This window comes from Stegodyphus dumicola, chromosome X1 (assembly GCF_044657685.1).
Source record: "Stegodyphus dumicola isolate Sdum_Otavi_A_Nest chromosome X1, ASM4465768v1".
NCBI lineage: Eukaryota > Metazoa > Arthropoda > Arachnida > Araneae > Eresidae > Stegodyphus > Stegodyphus dumicola.
The window spans coordinates 66588533-66606474 of NC_140780.1; the positions used below are offsets into that span (position 1 = coordinate 66588533).

At 31.4% G+C, this 17942-nt stretch overlaps 1 protein-coding gene across 2 annotated transcripts in view; it reads right to left on the reverse strand.

Moving 5' to 3' along the window:
• Positions 1 to 17942, reverse strand: part of LOC118193213 (uncharacterized) — a 60452-nt gene that overhangs the window by 41532 nt on the left and 978 nt on the right. For both annotated transcript variants that reach the window (XM_035364269.2, XM_085808299.1), the window contains exons 2-4: positions 17148 to 17728; positions 9002 to 9152; positions 1737 to 1789 (exon numbers count right to left, since the gene is read on the reverse strand). In XM_035364269.2, the coding sequence (XP_035220160.1) occupies positions 1737 to 1789; positions 9002 to 9152; positions 17148 to 17567 (624 nt within the window). In that variant the 5' untranslated portion in view covers positions 17568 to 17728. The remainder of the gene's footprint in view (positions 1 to 1736; positions 1790 to 9001; positions 9153 to 17147; positions 17729 to 17942) is intronic.

Genomic DNA, 17942 nt, shown 5'->3' on the forward strand with positions numbered 1-17942 from the left:
TGGGTTCTAACCTAAGTCAAATTACTAAAATTCAGCAGTTTTTAGTGGCTTGGGAGGCCAGACATTTATTAAGAAGTCTGTTCTACCAATCGTGCCTACAGAAGATACCAGTAAGATAGTCTTAACAATGCTACAGTAATCAGAAAGCAAAGAATGATGATCATTTTTATTCAATCAAGTTGCGAAAAAAATTCACAAAAGCAGATGAATCCAAAAGAACGGATATATTCTTAATTTTTTTTATTATTTGGATATTTTACACAATTAACATATTTTAAAAAATCTTCAAATATTTTTGGCATTTTGAGATAGCTTTCTACATCACACCGGACCATGCACTATATATCATTTTCTGAAAATTTTTTCTCTGTATCAAACATATCAAATTTTTCTCTGAATATATTTTAGATTTAAATCAGCTGCACGAGAAAAATTGATACTGAACAGTACTTCTGAGGTTTTTAAAATTATTTCATCAGATATCAAATCCTTTGAAATGTTTTTAATTTTTATGGTACAAGTTAAAATTGAGAAGTTTTTCTGCATTTGGAAATTTACTAAAATATTTTTTCCACATTCTAAACAAGGATGCTACGGTAAAACATCTGCCACTTACTATTTCTTCCTTGCAGTTCTAAATCCGGTATGCTCAAATTACACGAAAAATGTGTTAGAAGCACAAGGTCACAGAAACAATGCTCATCACTTAAATTTGCACAGAATCTAAATCAATACATTATTAAATTATTGCAGAAATGTATTCTGATTTGAAATGTATTTTGATTCTGATTCTGAGTTGAAATGTATTTGATTTGTTAAAGAAAAGATTTTAACTTTTCTCAATTCCTAAAAAAAAAAAAAGCACTAAAATTTAAACTTAAAACAAGCTTTGAACATTTTCCCATTCTCCCACTTTAAATTAAATTGTCCATTCACTACTCTTTACTATTTAGGATATGTAAGATGTATCCTTCCAATGCCTAAAGCCCTTTATTGCCTCAGCATATCATCTAACAGATGAGGGATATCCAAGCAAAGTTCACACAGTTTGGCTGCATAACTTAAAAGTTTTTTTAAAAGAAAGAAAATTACAACTAAACCTCAGCAGGGCCTTTTATATGGTTTCACAGTTAGGTTATGATAATTTAAACTTCTAAATGCACTAATGCATCCATAGTTTAAAAACATGATACATTAAAAGTATATAAAGCATTAAACACATGCTCTACATTAATCATTAGTACTTATAACTTGAATTATTCACTTTTAAGAATACTTTTCTTATTTTCTCTTCTATAGCACTAACTTTTCTGAGGGGGAATATTACTTTACCTACTGACTTACTGAAGGCATTTCCTTCACTGCATATTTGTATGCTTACAAGATCCTATTTGCTTTTCATATTCAGCATATATACATTCTGATGCAAAGTATGTTCAAGCTATTGCAAATCACAACCAAAAAGTTTCCACAGTACACATCCTATTTCCCTAGCATTAATTCACTACACTTCATTTTTTATCTATTTAATTTCAAGTCAGAGCTCATCACTTTTAATAAAAAAGAGAACTGAAGTTTCATTTTAAAGCCTTTTAAAGCAAGGGAAACTCATTTTAATTTTAATTAAAGATAATTACAACTCATTTTACAGTCACTTAAGTTGCACAGCTAAAAATAAACACCTAATATTCATTAAAAATTCAGATATATAAATTACAAAACACAGTAACACTCACTTTAGAATTCGATGCTTTTTGAAAAAAGTCAAAGGCAGAAGGTTCCTTGAAAACTGAATAAAGAAATTTTAATAAATTAGTTTCAAATAAAATATAGAATAATTAAATAAATTATAATACAATAAAATATATAATGTGACATGAAATCAAAAGACACTGCTTTACCATTTTATAATGATTCAAAAATTTATACCTGAATGCTGATATTGAATTCATTTCAATTATGCCAAGATTTAAATAATAAATGTGCAATGCATATATGCAATGGTAAACAAATCATAAAAGCACTAAAACCACACACCATCAAAATGGTGGATTCTCCATCCATTAAATGGTGCAAATAGCTCTCTCCTGATCTCTCACCAATTGAACACATTTGGGATGTTATTTGATGCCATTTTTGTAGGCTTGCCACAGCCATATTCAGAAAACGAACTGTGGTAAATGGTTGACAGGGAATGGAGAGCCATTCCTCAAGATACCATCTATAGTCTCACTGACTTTGTACCTAGACGTGTTGCTTTGTGTATCGCCGTCCAAGGTGATTCTACAACCTACTAAGCCGATGCTGTTCTCACTCTGTATTATGCACATCATTTCAAAATAAGTGTCACTTAGTGTTCGTTGCTGTCTCTCTCTGTTTGCTGAGTTTCACCACTTTCTGGTAATTCCTTCTTGGTATTGCATTTTCAATATCGGGTACTGTATTTAACCAAACAGATTATTGAATTACATCACTGCTTTCAAAACTTGCAGTATCTAGATTGACAGATTGATTTTCAATTCCCATTCTTAAAATTTCTCAAAATAGACCAAATACAATTTGATGAAATTTGGTATGAATACAATCAATATATAATAGCAATTCACTCAACACAACAGTTAAAGTATTCAAAATCATGAGCAATGCTTAAGATAACAAGGAATGTCCAAAACTGATACTGCAAGATGATGCCTAAAATGAGGCTAATTAGGGAGCACAATCACCTCTAAGAGACATATGTCATACTCACTCCTGTACTAGTTTCTGGATGGGTTCTCAGAGGTGATTAGCAAACTGTAATTGCCCTTTTCTAAATGCATATTGCTGGTTTCTAAATACAAATATATATAGTTTACTGAATATGTTACATCTAGGTCATCTAGTTATCTCATATAAAATTACAATACCAAGTTCAATCAGATTCTGGTCTGGAGATATGGCTAACCAATACATCAACTAAATATCTCACTTAAAAAATAACTAGTCATCCATGAGTTAAGCCTTATGAGAAAGTGCAATACCATTGACAAAAATAAACTGACAGTTAACTGCACTCCTAAAATCTCATATATAGGATTCTAAGACCTCTCCTCTATATCCTTGAGCAGTCACACAAAATTTATAAAAAATTCAGAATGGTGTCTGATCATCCACAGCCTGTCCAGACAATATCTAATAATCATAATGGTTCCTTTACTTGAAGTTGGAGAAATGGAATCTGATTCGATGTTTACTCCAGATGAAAGTAAATCAAGAATCAGCATTTCGGTTAAATCTAAACTCATCAATGGAAAGGAAGTTGAGTTTATTAGAAACTCAATATAGCAGAGAGTGGATACTTGCATGCATGAGAATAAATAATACACAACATACCTATTGGGAGTTTGGAACACAAGTTTTATTGGTTTGCACAGTTACATAGAAGTATATAAAAACAGTGGTGCCCTCTATGGGCCAAGAACATATTTAAAGCTAACCTTTTTTACACGCCCGCTTTGGGTTTAAATATCATCCTAATTAAACACAATGAGAAATTACAGCAGCACACACATACATATAATAAAATATTAAATTACATAAGTCTTCATTTTAAACCCATCATCCTTGCACACATTTCATGTTTTGCACTGTTTACAATTTTTGTCAAAAAATCTGCATTCATATCATTAGTAGACTTATACCATATGTCAATGTGCTGAAGTTTCACAGCTTCTTGCACGAAATGATGTTGTATATCAATATGTTTTGATCTACCATGACACACTATTTTTGCTGGGATTAATAGCACTGTTGTTATCGCAGTATAATAATACTGGCTTTGCAGTAATAATCCCAAGTTCTTTAACAATTTTGTTGAGCCATATGGCTTCTTTAGTAGCTGCAGAAAGAGTCATACATTCATTCGGCTTCTGTTGCACTAGTTGCAATGGTAGGTTGACGCTTACTACACCATGATACTGCATCACTTCTGATGAGGAAAACATATCCAGTGGTTGATTGTCGATCCCCAGCATCACCTCCATAGTTTGAGTCACTGTAACCAAGGACTTCAGCACTAGAGGCCTTTGAAAAGGACAATGTAGCATCTGTAGTGGCTCGAAGATACCGCATGATGCACTTGACAGCATTCCAGTAAACCCCTTGCCAGATTATTGGAGAACTGGCGAAGGAAATTCACAGCATAAGTTATATCTGGTTGTGTTGCTAGAGCTGCATAAAAAAGACTCCCAACGGCAGCCTGATAAGGAACAGGTAGTTTTTGCTCCTTACTAGTTGGTACCTGCAGTTTAGATAACACTTGATTCTGATCTAGTGGTGTTTTTACATCATGAGATTCATGCATATTATATTTGCGAAGCATACTCTCTACATACTGAGTTTGACTAAGGCTAATGGACCCTTTTGTTCTATCTCGTTCAATTTTAATTTTTAAGCAATAATTTGCTGGTCCCAAGTCTTTTATTTCAAATTTTTCTTTAAGTTGTTGTTTTACTAATTTTAAAGTTCTATGTTATTACTAAAAATGAGTAAGTCATCAACATTAAATAGTGGCAATAACTAGTTCTTTATTTCCATTTATTTTAATATAGACACAACTATCAAAAGAACTTTGCCTCAGTCCCATTTCTATTAAACACTTTTCCAACAGTTGGTACTAAGGTTTATCTGTTATTTCCTATGTGTTGTTTTTAATATGACCTAATATAGTCCACATATAGAATCCTTCCAATGGTTTGCATCATTGCCCTTTAATGCTTCATCAATGGTTTTCGGTTCAGAATACACATCATTTGTTGCCGCTGCTAAAGCTTTAACAAAGCACATACGATCTATGGCATTTGCACTTCTGGCATCCCGTGTGTGTCAAAGTCCTGATAACTTTTCAGGAATCTAAGTTTTCTGTTTCTGGTCAACATAGGTAGCTCATCAGCTATACTACTGTTATTGTGACTATTATTTTGAGCAGTATTATGTTCATCGTAATTAGATTTAATACTAACATTAACTAATTCATGATGATCAGATTGAGTACTATCATTAACCATCCCTTCCAATTCACTGTTCTGATCATCAGCTATTGCATTCTCAGTATCTGAAAATGTTGTAACTGAATGAGGATTCATCATAAAATTTTGGCATATTACTTGCCTTTTTGTAGTACATTTCATTTTCCAAAAATTGTACATCTCGTGCATTTATTATTTTATAAGTTTTTGGATCTATTAATCGATAGCCTTTTCTATCCTGACAGTACCCAACAAGCATTAATTCTTTTGCTTTTATATCCCACTTTTTACTTTTTTGTTTTGGAATGTGAGCAAATGCACGACATCCAAACACTCTCTCATTTGAAATATTTTTTGCAGTACTTAAAGCCCTCTCATTACAAAAATCAAAAGAATACAAATTATCTCCAATACCTGTTCCAGTAGCAACTAAATGTTTACCATCATACACAAATAACTTTCACTTGTAAAAGTACTAACCATTGCAAATACTTTATTTAAATACTTAATGGACAGTAAATTGACTGTTAACTTTGAAACATGTAAAACATTACCAAAAGTTACAGAATCCCTTTTGTATTTCTAGATAAAAGGAAAGTTATTTTACCCTTACCCTCTACTTCTATCACTGAACTTCCTGTTTTTATTTGATGAATACTAGCATCCTAATGATCACCTAATAATTCTTTATGTGGAGTCATGTGGTAAGAAGCCCAAGAATCCATGTACCAAATATTGGGATCTGGATTAGAATTAGCTACATGAATTTTTTAAAGTACCTTTTGCCTCCAATATTTTTATTAACAAATGCATATTCCTTATTTTCATTGACTAGGGGGTCTTCGGCTAACAGATGATTTTTAACATTGTCAACTGTTATTGCCTTATCACAATTTTTCAAAGCCATTATAAGAGGTTCAAACCTATCAGATAAATTAGCTAAAATTATTCCTGCAATAAATTCTTCATCAGGTTTAACACCAGTGGATTTTAATTGCTGGTAAGCTGAAATGGCCCTATATGAATAGTCAGACATATTCTTGCAATCAGTATAACGGGTAGTCACTAATGTTTAAATTATTGAAACCTTTCTTGTGATTACCTTATCCTCATATGTTTCAGCTAATACTAATACTTTTCATGCTTCGTTTCCACTTGTTAAATCTCTTATATCATTGAAAGTAATTTCACTTACCCCTTCAACTATATATGACAAAGCTTTGATATCCTTTACTGGATCTTCTTTTGTACCCTCTACATAAGCCCATAAATCTAATTTAATAAGGTGCATTTTCATGGAAAATTTCCAATCCATGTAATTTTCCCTTCCATTCAATTGTTTGTGACTAAATGAACCTTCTCTCTTTGGCATTTTTCCTTTTTTTTTAACTTTAATCAACAAGAGGAAAAAAAAATTATAATTTCAGAAAAATTCAAATAAATTTTCTATTCAATTAATTTTATTCTCAAAAAAACATTTGCCTAAATAATCAACAGTCAAAAAATATTTGTACTAGTTAAGCTTTTGCAACCATGTGCTTTGGCTAACCCTAACATAACCATGTGGCCAATTTTAGTTAAAGTAATTCTAAAAAATTTACAAATAGAATTAAATAAACAAACTAACTTAACTAGTCATTAGATTATTTATCCTCATTTCTTAATCTGGACTGGGCTCATAACCTATTAGAAACTCAATATAGCAGAGAGTGGATACTTGCATGGATGAGAATAAACACAACATACCTGCTGAGAGTTTGGAACACAAGTGAAATTTTATTGGTTTGCACAGTTATATAGAAGTATATAAAAACAGTGGTGCCATCCATGGGCCAAGAACATATTTAAAGCTAACCTTTCTTACAGAGTTCAAGGCTGACTTTCCGTCCACTATCTCAGATGGGCTCTCTTGCAAGAGGGAGTGAGTAGGGCAGAAACAATTGATCTGGTAAAAAAGGCTCTATCTCATGAATTTTTCAGGTAAAAATAACCCTTGAAAACTAGAAAAAAAAATCTAAACCCAAAACGTTCCAGTGGCAGCAGAGAGCTCAAGAGAGCAGTGTGGCTGTAATAATATTCTGGCTTCCATCTGAAAGTCCAAAATATCAATTTCATTGGACATTAAAGCTCTTGAAACCCTTGAAAAGAACTTCTGGCTGTGGATTGAACCTCTGAAACTCCACAAGTTTACTAGATGATACTAGGTGTCATAGTACTCTTGAGATTGTACTGCCTCTGACATACTAATAACTGTCTATCTCATTCCATCATCTAAATGTTGGCGGTTACTGATTCTACTACAATACTCAAGAAATTTAGCCATGTTTCAAAACACAGTGATTGACACCAGTGTGTATGAAGGAAGTAAGAGCAGAAATATGACATACCTACCACCTTTTACATGTATGAGTAAAATAGCACATTCAACACCACTGCTATAGCATTATTAGTTCATCACAGATTTTCCAGTTTGGGTTCAGAACTTTTTGAGGGGGAAAAAAAATTATATCCTTAATTAAATTAAATTCTGAACACCAATGCTGCAGCCCTCTGTTAACATTGCTCTGAATAGCTAATACAAATTCCTACACAAGCTTATATTTTTTCATAAGCTCTACAATAAAAACACTTGCATTAGTTGTTGCTTAACTTTCTGAGAAAATCACCAACCTGCTTTCTGATCATACAGCACAACAGCAATAACTTTCCCAACAGACAGCATGACCCTGAATTTTCTAATCTTGCATTGAATGCCTCCATTCTGAGCATGCGTACTTTGATTTCGGTATACTAGGGCATACTGCTATAAGAATAATGACATGGCATATGTCATTCTTTTCCTTGTAGTAAACGAAAAAGGCTTGCCTTTTCAATTCTACATGAAAAGCATGAAATAGAATACTTCTTTCAATAAAGAGAACCTGTAATATATCTATCATTTCACAATAATGACTTGTCTAGCTTTTGTCACCACTTTAATTATCCCTGCCCGTAACCTATTATTCCAACTACTGAATCAATATTCCAAAGTCTGTCATCACATTCTTCCAAATAATTTATATAATAAGCGTTCACAATATATTAAGTTATTCAGAAGACTCAGTACAGAAGCAAAATAACTAGCAATCATGCCATGGATGTTTATAAAATTCTATGCTAGTAAAATAATTCATGAACTTCATACATATCTGTGACATTACTATTAATACTGGTTGGCAACTCATCTTTCATTTCACTCTAAAAAGCAGTTTGGTTTACAGTTTCCGTAGTAAAGATACTTTTATGCCCATACAAGAAGTAGGCTGCTCTTTTAAGTCTGAATCACTGAAAGCTCTTTATTTGAAAAGTGACAAAATATGGCAACTGCATGGATGACACAAATATAACTAGATATATTAATGTAAAACAACACAATGTAACTGAATGTATCAAGACTACCAAACCCTTCAATCTCATGAAAATCTTCCAATTTTTGATAGTATTGAAATTCCACCTCTTTATTATTATTCAAATTATTACACCTTTTATGACAAATTTTCAAAGGTTAAATCAATCTTATAAAGCTTAGAAAATAATGAAGCAATCACATTTGTAAATCTGATGCAACAAAAATGTCATTGTTGCAATGTGAACTTATTTATCATGACAATGAATTTCAAATCACAATTACCTATGCATATATAGTGCAGATTCACTATAGAACTAAAATGTACCACATTCTTCTGGGGTGTAAAAAAATGAAGCTTTATTTATTTAATATTTTTAAAGGGCATAAACAGATTTCAAGCTGTAATTTAAAAGAGAATACTTTGCAAAAGTAACAGTTTCACAAATATCACCAAGATGAAAGAACAAAACAAAGCAACTATACCTTCAATACATTTACAATGATAAGAGAAATTTACAGTCTTTCAGACAGCAGTCCCACTAACTATTTTAATGCTGAATGTAAATTCTGCAGTTTTCAGAGGAAAAAATAATTAATTAAATCTTACGCTCAGCTACAGATCTAAGTTCTTCTTCTGAAAATTCGGCTACATCAGGACCTGCCTCACTGTGATTTTCACTTATACTTTCAGTAGTTGAAGTATGTTTTAATTCTTCTTTCTTAATGAAACTTTGCTTGGGCAATGAATCATGGAATACCTAAAAATTTAAATTACATATTACAATTTTGACAGATTTAATTTCCCACAAAACACTACAGAGCAGGGGTTCTCAACCTTCATTTGCCACAGCCCCTTTTTCACTGTTGTTAGATGATCATTCCCTCTCTCCTTTCAATAACTCAAAAAAGTGCATATAGAAAGAGAGAGACTATTTTTTAATGCATTTTATATATTAAACAGGAAAAGGTGCAGAAGATGTTGATAAATACCAAAATTTGAATAAAAGTAGATTTTTATATTCATAAACTGAAACTAAATATTTAACAGATAAAATAAAAGGCTGACTGCATGCCCCCTGAAACTATGGGATAGTTTCAGGAAACCTGGACAAAATTCCTCCCTGGTTGAGAACCTTTACTATAGAGGGAATATACAAGCAAAAAAAAAAAAAATGTGGCTTATTTTTTTAAGCAGGTAGGATTGAATTATATAATAAACAATGAAACATGCAGATATTTGGTATTCTTCTGTTTTCAGGACCAGATTCAGAAGCGTATGTATGTATGCACATGTGTGTATGTGTATGTCCACACACAGATACATATGTTGATATATACATGCTATATAAACACATACATTCATTTCTGGACCCAGCCCTGATAACAGAAAAGTACCAAATATTTTATAGATCAGTTTGCATGACTCATATAAAATCACTCTTTTTCACCTAAGAGACCAGAAAGCTTATTACAATTTTCACACACCTTATTCCAAAAGAGTTTATTATGGAATATTAGCTAAAGAAGTAAATTTCAATGCAATGAAAATAAAGATAATTATGGAGATAATTGAATTTTTTTTTATTATCTAAAGTAAAGAGGCTGGCAATGAACTTAAAAAAAAAAAAGTAAAAGCTTTTGAAAACATTAAATTCAACTTGAAGATTTAATACTTCGCACTTTTCAGCAAAACTCTAATATATTTACAAATACAATGCAAGTTTTAAAATTTTAACATCTTTGTCTACACACAATTATTTTACGGTTATATTACAAGCTCAAGCAAAATACACCTGTATGCATAAAATCATCTCATATCACATCTTGTTACATATAATAATTTTAATAAGATTGAATACTCCGAGATTTATCCACAATGCCTTACTCTTAATAAAACTAATCATTCGCAAAATAACATCAACTATCTCGATATTCAAATCATTAACTACAAAAAAATTTTACTGTTTGACAAAACAAGAAATTTCAATTTCAATACTAACAAATTAATAAACTAGACTTCCAACATCTCCAAAAAGGTTATTAGTAATACAATATTAAATCAAATACAACGTATTACAAAAATATTTGCACAGATACGATAGATCTACAACGCGAAATTTTGCTCCTTATTAAACTTCTCAAAAATAATCTAATACCTAATCGATTTATTAAACGTTGTTTTAAAAGAACAGGCGTTAAATCCTCACTCTAAATCATTTAACTGATAGGGATATGATAATTTGTTCCTAAACCTGAGAAGGGAGTAAAGTTGGATGACTATCAGTTGGAGGATTTGTACATAGTGTAATTACAAAATTGTATATAATGTAAAAAGCTAATTGTTTTCAGACTTTTCATATGCTGTTACTAAAAAAATGAGCCTATTTCATAATTTGTAGTCTGTCAAATCGCTCATCGACAGTGAAAATTACTTTTTCCTTTTTTAATTTTCTTCCTCATTCCAACACGACAATTATCCAGAAATTAATTTATTTCCATCCACTAGTTAGTACATTCAAAATTTTATGATAAGGATAAGATAGGGATTTCGGTACTAACTAGTACATAAAATTTTATGTGCATTTTATGTTTTCACTCACATAAGAACTCCACAACAAACGTCCCTCAAACATTCCTAGTCCCTCCCACGTCCCATAAATTACTTCTCAGAAGTTTCACCGCCTGAAATAATTCAAAGTATCCCCGCTGCCAATAATGGAATTTTGGACACACACCCCTTCTGGGTAAGACACAGAAGACAACACTTTACCGACATCCCACTAGAAAGAACAAAAGTTAATTAATGCATTTTCTGGCCTTTTATATCTTCATGTACATTTTACTTTCTTATTATATATATTTCAATTTTTGAATTTTTATCTCATTTGTTTTTGCAAAGATAGCATTGTTATTTTTCTTAATTTTCTCATGTTTATTTCAATTACTTTGAGATCTATTTCATAATTCCAATTAATATTACTACTGTTTATTTTTATACAAATAGTCTTGAATTAACATATATAAAAGCAAAGGTGTTGGGGCACATTTACTCAAGTATTTTGTAAATTGTACTACATAAATTGCTTTTCAAAATTTATGAAGAATCTTTTATTAGCAAAAATGCTTGATTCAGCATGAGTTCTTTGGTACTCTACTTTGGTTATAAATCCCATCACTTCACGGAACAAATGTTTACGCCTAACTTAATTTGCCAGTTTGGCATTATCATTCTTACTTCAGTAAAAGATGAAACACCTTCGCATTTATGGGAGTTGGTTTGTTCCCCTTGAAAAGTCAACTAATTTTTGATTTGCAATAATTACTTGTTTTTAATTTTTAATTTCTTTTTTAAAGTTTGAAATTTTGTTATTCATAATTTAAATACCAGTCCCTGTATAACGTTTTTTTCGTAATTTACATTCAAGTTATTTTAAAACACAATTTTCAGAATTAAACTTCCTACATATGGGATCCCTCTTTTTTGATACTTCTACTAAATTTATATTAGGAGATAATATAATCAATATTTCTTTAGTAAATACAGTCAAAAGTCTTCAATCCGGACATATCGGGACTTCGGTGATTCTGGATTATCGTTTTTTCCGGATTATAGATCATCAGTTTAAATCTGGTAAGATGGCATGCAGAAATTATAAAATTAAAAATATGAAACCGTAATTTATGAAATAAAGAACCATTTTGATCTAAAGGGTATCAAAATTTACCAACAAAAAAAGCTTAATATTTATTTGTTACTTTATTAAACATTTCTTTCAACGTGCGCATGCGTAAAGCATACATTACACGTAGTCGAAATTAGAAAATTGCAACCAGAAAACAATTTGATGTGTATTCGTGATATTCATAATGACGAGGAATTTGATTTAAATCATATAAGAGTACATCGAGATGAAATACTACATTTAGTAAGGAATTATAAGCCGAATAAAATAAAAACATCTGCCCTGAAGATAAGGATAGTGTTGACAGATCAACTTCCAGTTCATTGCGTGCCGCGTCGTTTCCCCCCTCAACCCCCCATGCAGAGCAGCGTGAAATTTATAAACATATTTCGGAATGGTTAGAGAATCAAAGGATATGCCTTTATCCATTTTTTGCAGCAATTCCACTTTTTGTTTGATGGACTTTGAAACATGCTTTCGCTTTGTAGATCCTTTGGCAGCTCCAGAATCGGAAATTCTTTTTGACATAATCGAAAGTTAAAGCTTACTTTTATAAAATTGCTCTAACAGTCTGCAAAAAATAATAAGCCGGATTCAATTAGAAGATTAAGGAACAACACAATCTGCAACATTAACTGAAATAGATAATTAGATAATTTTAGCTTAGCGTATACCGTCCATTATACATTAAACATGCATGCGTATATGTATTATGCGCATGCATAAAGGTATTATGCGCATGCATTAATGCATTATGCGTTGATGCGTGCACAGAAAGTTTGTAGCTTTCTGGATTATAGATAAAGAAAGGTCAGGATTATAGATCATTCCGAGTTATGGACGTCCGGATTAAAGACTTTTGACTGTACTCAATTTATATTAGGAGATAATATAATCAATATTTCTTTAGTAAATAAATTATATATACATACACACACACACGTGCATGTAAAATATCTATCTTTCAAAGAATAAATTAATAATAGCCTTTTAACTTCCATTTTCATTCTAATAATAAGTAATTTCTGGTTATAGATAAAGTACTTTCTGGATTATAGATAAAGAAAGGTCCGGATTATAGATCATTCCGAGTTATGGACGTCCGGATTAAAGACTTTTGACTGTACTCAATTTATATTAGGAGATAATATAATCAATATTTCTTTAGTAAATAAATTATATATACATACACACACACACGTGCATGTAAAATATCTATCTTTCAAAGAATAAATTAATAATAGCCTTTTAACTTCCATTTTCATTCTAATAATAAGTAATTTCATTCTAAAAATAACATAGCAATAATTTTTCTAACTAAACTAAACTCTGGTGCAACAACTCTAGTGGGTCACGGCCTGCAGTGCCCCGAAATCTACTTTCCTGACCTTGGATACCGGAGTGCATCAGCATATATGCCTTGGACAAGTGGTCAGCTTGTCTCAGGACCCCCAGTGTTTAGTCCCCAAGCGAACTTGGTACTAATTTTATCAACCCACTCAAAAGATGAAAGGCTGAGTCAACCTTGCCCAAACCGAGGATCGAACCCAGGACCAGCTGCAGCAGTGCGACACACTAGCCACTTTTTTCTAACTAAACTCCCTGCAGTTCTGATGCACACTTATCGATGAAATCTGAACCCAATATTTGGACATTAATCTGACATGTAATCTGAAATGGAATTCGGTATGAAAGGTCATAACTCCGCTTCTCTTCTCTTCGGCTTCATTTCGCTGCATTGCTTTGCCATTAGGCACGCAGAGTTTACTTTTCCAATTTTCATACATTGCTTAACCTGTTCAGTACGGGCGTGTCATATAAGGATCAGCAACAAACGTTATCTCACGGCCGGGTGTGTCGTATTTGAATTGCCATTTAGTTCTTCACTCTATAGTCAGGGTACCACATTTGACTTTTTAGATAGAACATTTAATTAGTATTTTTTATTGCCGCTAGATATAGCTGGATGTCTGTTACGGTGAAATATATGGAAAGTTTACGTTTTTCCTTCATTCCAATGCAATGTTTTTTATTTTTGGTATTTTGTTTCAGAATGAAAGCGAGATTTGTGGGTGGGTGTTGAGCAATGTAATGTCTCTTTAACTGCGTCATTTGATATAAACAAATGCACATGTACTCGCAGCACTGAGGTACTTTTTATTTTTGCAATATAGTGGGATAGATGTTCTATCATTAGAGATTTTTTTTATTACTCTTAGATTTTTCCTTTTTTTTTTTTTTTTTTTTTTTTATTACTCTCAGATTTTTTGGGCTTTGAGATGAATATTTTTTATCATCAGCGAAACGTATTTTTTTTTTTTAATGTCAAACGAAAGAAGTATCTAAACGTAGAATATACACAAATGCTAATTCATTAGCACTGAGTAATGTAATGGCTCTCACTGTATCATTTTATATAAACAAATGGACGTTTTCGATGCTCTGGAATATTTTTAATTTAATTTATTAATTTTTCTTATTTTTTTTTTATCCATTATAGTGGAGTAGATGTTCTATCATTAGACTTTTTTTTTTACTCTGAGTTTTCCGGCATTGAGACGAATATTTTGTATCACTTAGCAAAAGGTCTTTTTTTTTATTTTTTAAATGGCAAATCTAAAGCACTTATCTGACCGTAAACATATACAAATGCTAAATGAGTCAGATTTGCTGAGTAAAATAGCAGCAGATATTATATTCCTGTGACATATGCAACATTGGACTCTGCGTACACCCGTTTCAAAGAATATCATACACTGTCTCATTTTGAAATATTGCTTACTCTTCATTGTTTGCTCGTTGAATTTTTATGAAAGACAGTTTTAACATTTTTTAATTTGAATTATGCGTTGTGTTAAATAAAATCTGCGATTGTTTGGATATTTTTCCATATATATATTTATTTGTGGGATAAGGGGAAAATTATATTATTTTAGAACGAGTATTTTATGAAATGTTTAAGGAAACTATAATAATAAAGCTTTAAAATTAATTCTGACAACTACCTGAATATTCTTCTCATAATGTACCAAAAATTGGAACAATTGGATGAAAAATTTAATTTATGCAAATTTTTTTCCAGGCTTAGCAGCGTGAACTGCCCGTCCCCACAAGACGATGCATCCAGTTAATGCACCATCCCAAGACAACACTTCTGTAACAGAGATGCCAGTCGTGAACGGGTTAAGAAATGTAAGCCGTATAAAACTGTGGAGTGCACAGCACATCTTTAGTAATGATGCGCATTATCAATGAATAAAATTATGTTTTGAAATGGCCACGTCTGCAAGTTTTTTGGTTTATGCATACAACTTTCTAACTACCAACCCATTGCAACTTTCACCAAGTGATCTTATTACATATATATGCTTTGTTAAAGGATACAATATTACATATAAATATGGAAGGTGTATATGAAATAGAAAAGGTTGAGAACTACTGTTCTAGAATGGATGCCTAATGCACATTTTAAAGGAGTGTACACAATACTAATTTATATTATATTTATAAGTGATAAATATCTATACACAAGGAAGTTGTGATCATTAAAATGAATATGATTCAAAGAACATTATAAATGCTCAATGTGTTTACTTCAGTACATGAATTAAATATGGATTATATTATTTACTGATGCTAAAGTAAATTTGTAAGCCCATTACTACTCATTAATTTATTAACAAATAAATCTGTAGCATTGGGCATGAGAGAAAATTATAGAAATAATCTTTAAATATATATAATGGCTATTTTATACATTTAAAATTAGAGTTACAAGAAACAAGAGCTTGATTATTTTAACTATGACATCTGATTACAAATAATACAAGTACAACTTACATGAAGCAGGTATAAATTCTTTCACAAGCTAACTATGATTAATAAATCATGGCAAGAATGGAAATGAAATTCCATGAAATCTAAACATTTTAATGGAAATAGCTGATATTCACATTGTACACCAGCAAAAGTACAAAAAACCCACACAGCCAGGTAGCCCATTCGATCACTAGGAACAGGATATAGGATGATCAGTATTCTATAACTTAGTCACTCAGGACTTGTCAGCCTACCTAGCTATAACATACAAGAAACAGAAGTATTCAAATGTATTGGGAACACTAATTTAAGCTGAATACTGATGAAAAATTCCCAAAGACTAATCATAACATGCATCTAACACAAAATTCATGTATTTACTTTTCTTTGCTTCACGCTCCACACATACTAGTTCAGATCATTGTTACTAACATTTAAAAAAAAAAAAAAAAAAAAAAAAAATCTAAAACTGCTAACTATCAGGATCACTCCCTCACTTTTTTTTTTCAAGATTTCTCATTGCTATTAGCTTTCCAGATATCATTTCTTTAATTTTGCAATAACTGCATAATGGAAAAATTATAGTACATTTTCATGTTCCCGCTTTAAAACACTTCAGTGGGCATTCTGTTTCCTTTACTTTTTTTACAGGAAATATATATATATATGTGCATGTAACAGCTACAACACCTGATGACTCTTCAATTTTGATAACATTTGTCACCTTGGGAAAAAAATTATAGAAACTATCTTCAACAATGAATTGTAGATGCTGATCAGTCAATCTGGTTCTTTTTTTATTAATTTTCAATTGCAGAAAAAATACTGCTTGCATATAAATGTACTCCAAAAAAAATGGCTGAACAAACCCGAACAAAAGTTAATTAAATATCTTCAAACCTTTGAACAAGATTTACATTCCCTGGTACACTAATTATCTCCATTCATATATTTTCTGCAGCATTACTGATTTTTGTTTTCAAAGGCAATGAAAATAATGTAAAATTTGACTCCAAATCATTAAAATCTTACTTTTTTTTCTTTCAATTTCTCTTCATAATTATGTCAATTAATTAACCAGAAATGTATTTGCAGGTCATGTAAAATTGCTTCGAGACTTTTTTAACAGTTTTATTTTTCCTAAGAGGTACTAAGATTTCACACACACATACATACATAAATCTTTTGATAAGACAATGGCGTGATTTTTCACAAAAAATAAAATATAAAGCAGATGAGAGGACAACTTACTTCTGTTTTCCTGTACACACTGGATGCTTGTGTATGCTGTTCCTTACCTATATCCTCTTCAGAGAAGGCATCAGCAGTCGGATATATGTTATCATATAAGGCAGAGATTTCATCACCCATAACATATTTTGAACTTATTGTTTTGGAAGACATAGTATTTGAACTTGTTTGAAAAGATACAGTTTTTTCTAATTGAGTAAAGTGTTCAGGATCATGCTTGTTTGAAATATTTGATGAGAGCTTTTTGAATTCAGACAGTTTTTGAATGAGAGACACGGCATTTGAGCTAGTAAAGTAATTTTGATTATCTTCTGTTTCTGATGAAAGTGGAAGCAAATTAGTAGCTTTCAAGGGATTAATATTTTCATCGAGTCCATACATTACTCCCAATTTTGATGGTAACATATTATCTTCAGCCATGATATTATAAAACCTTTCAATTTACTTCAGACATATCAAAGCATTCAACTTTAGGATTTTTAAATGCAGAACAAAAGGATTAAACTTGCTTAAAGCAGCTCTCTTAACTATACTTCGAAAATAAATAACTCCAGTCGGCAGGCAATCTGGACTTGAGTAAGCTAAAATGAAATAGACAACTTTATAAAAACTCAAGGCAGATTTTCATTAAAGAAAGCATGTTAATTTGCATTAATCATTCTTCAGACCTGGAAAGATTACCTTTATTTAAGTTATTAGAATAAAAATACATTGCCAGCCAAAGTTCTTATTTATACTATTAGATTTTCTTTCATAGGGAATGGCATAAAAGAGTGATTTCATGGGAAATAACAT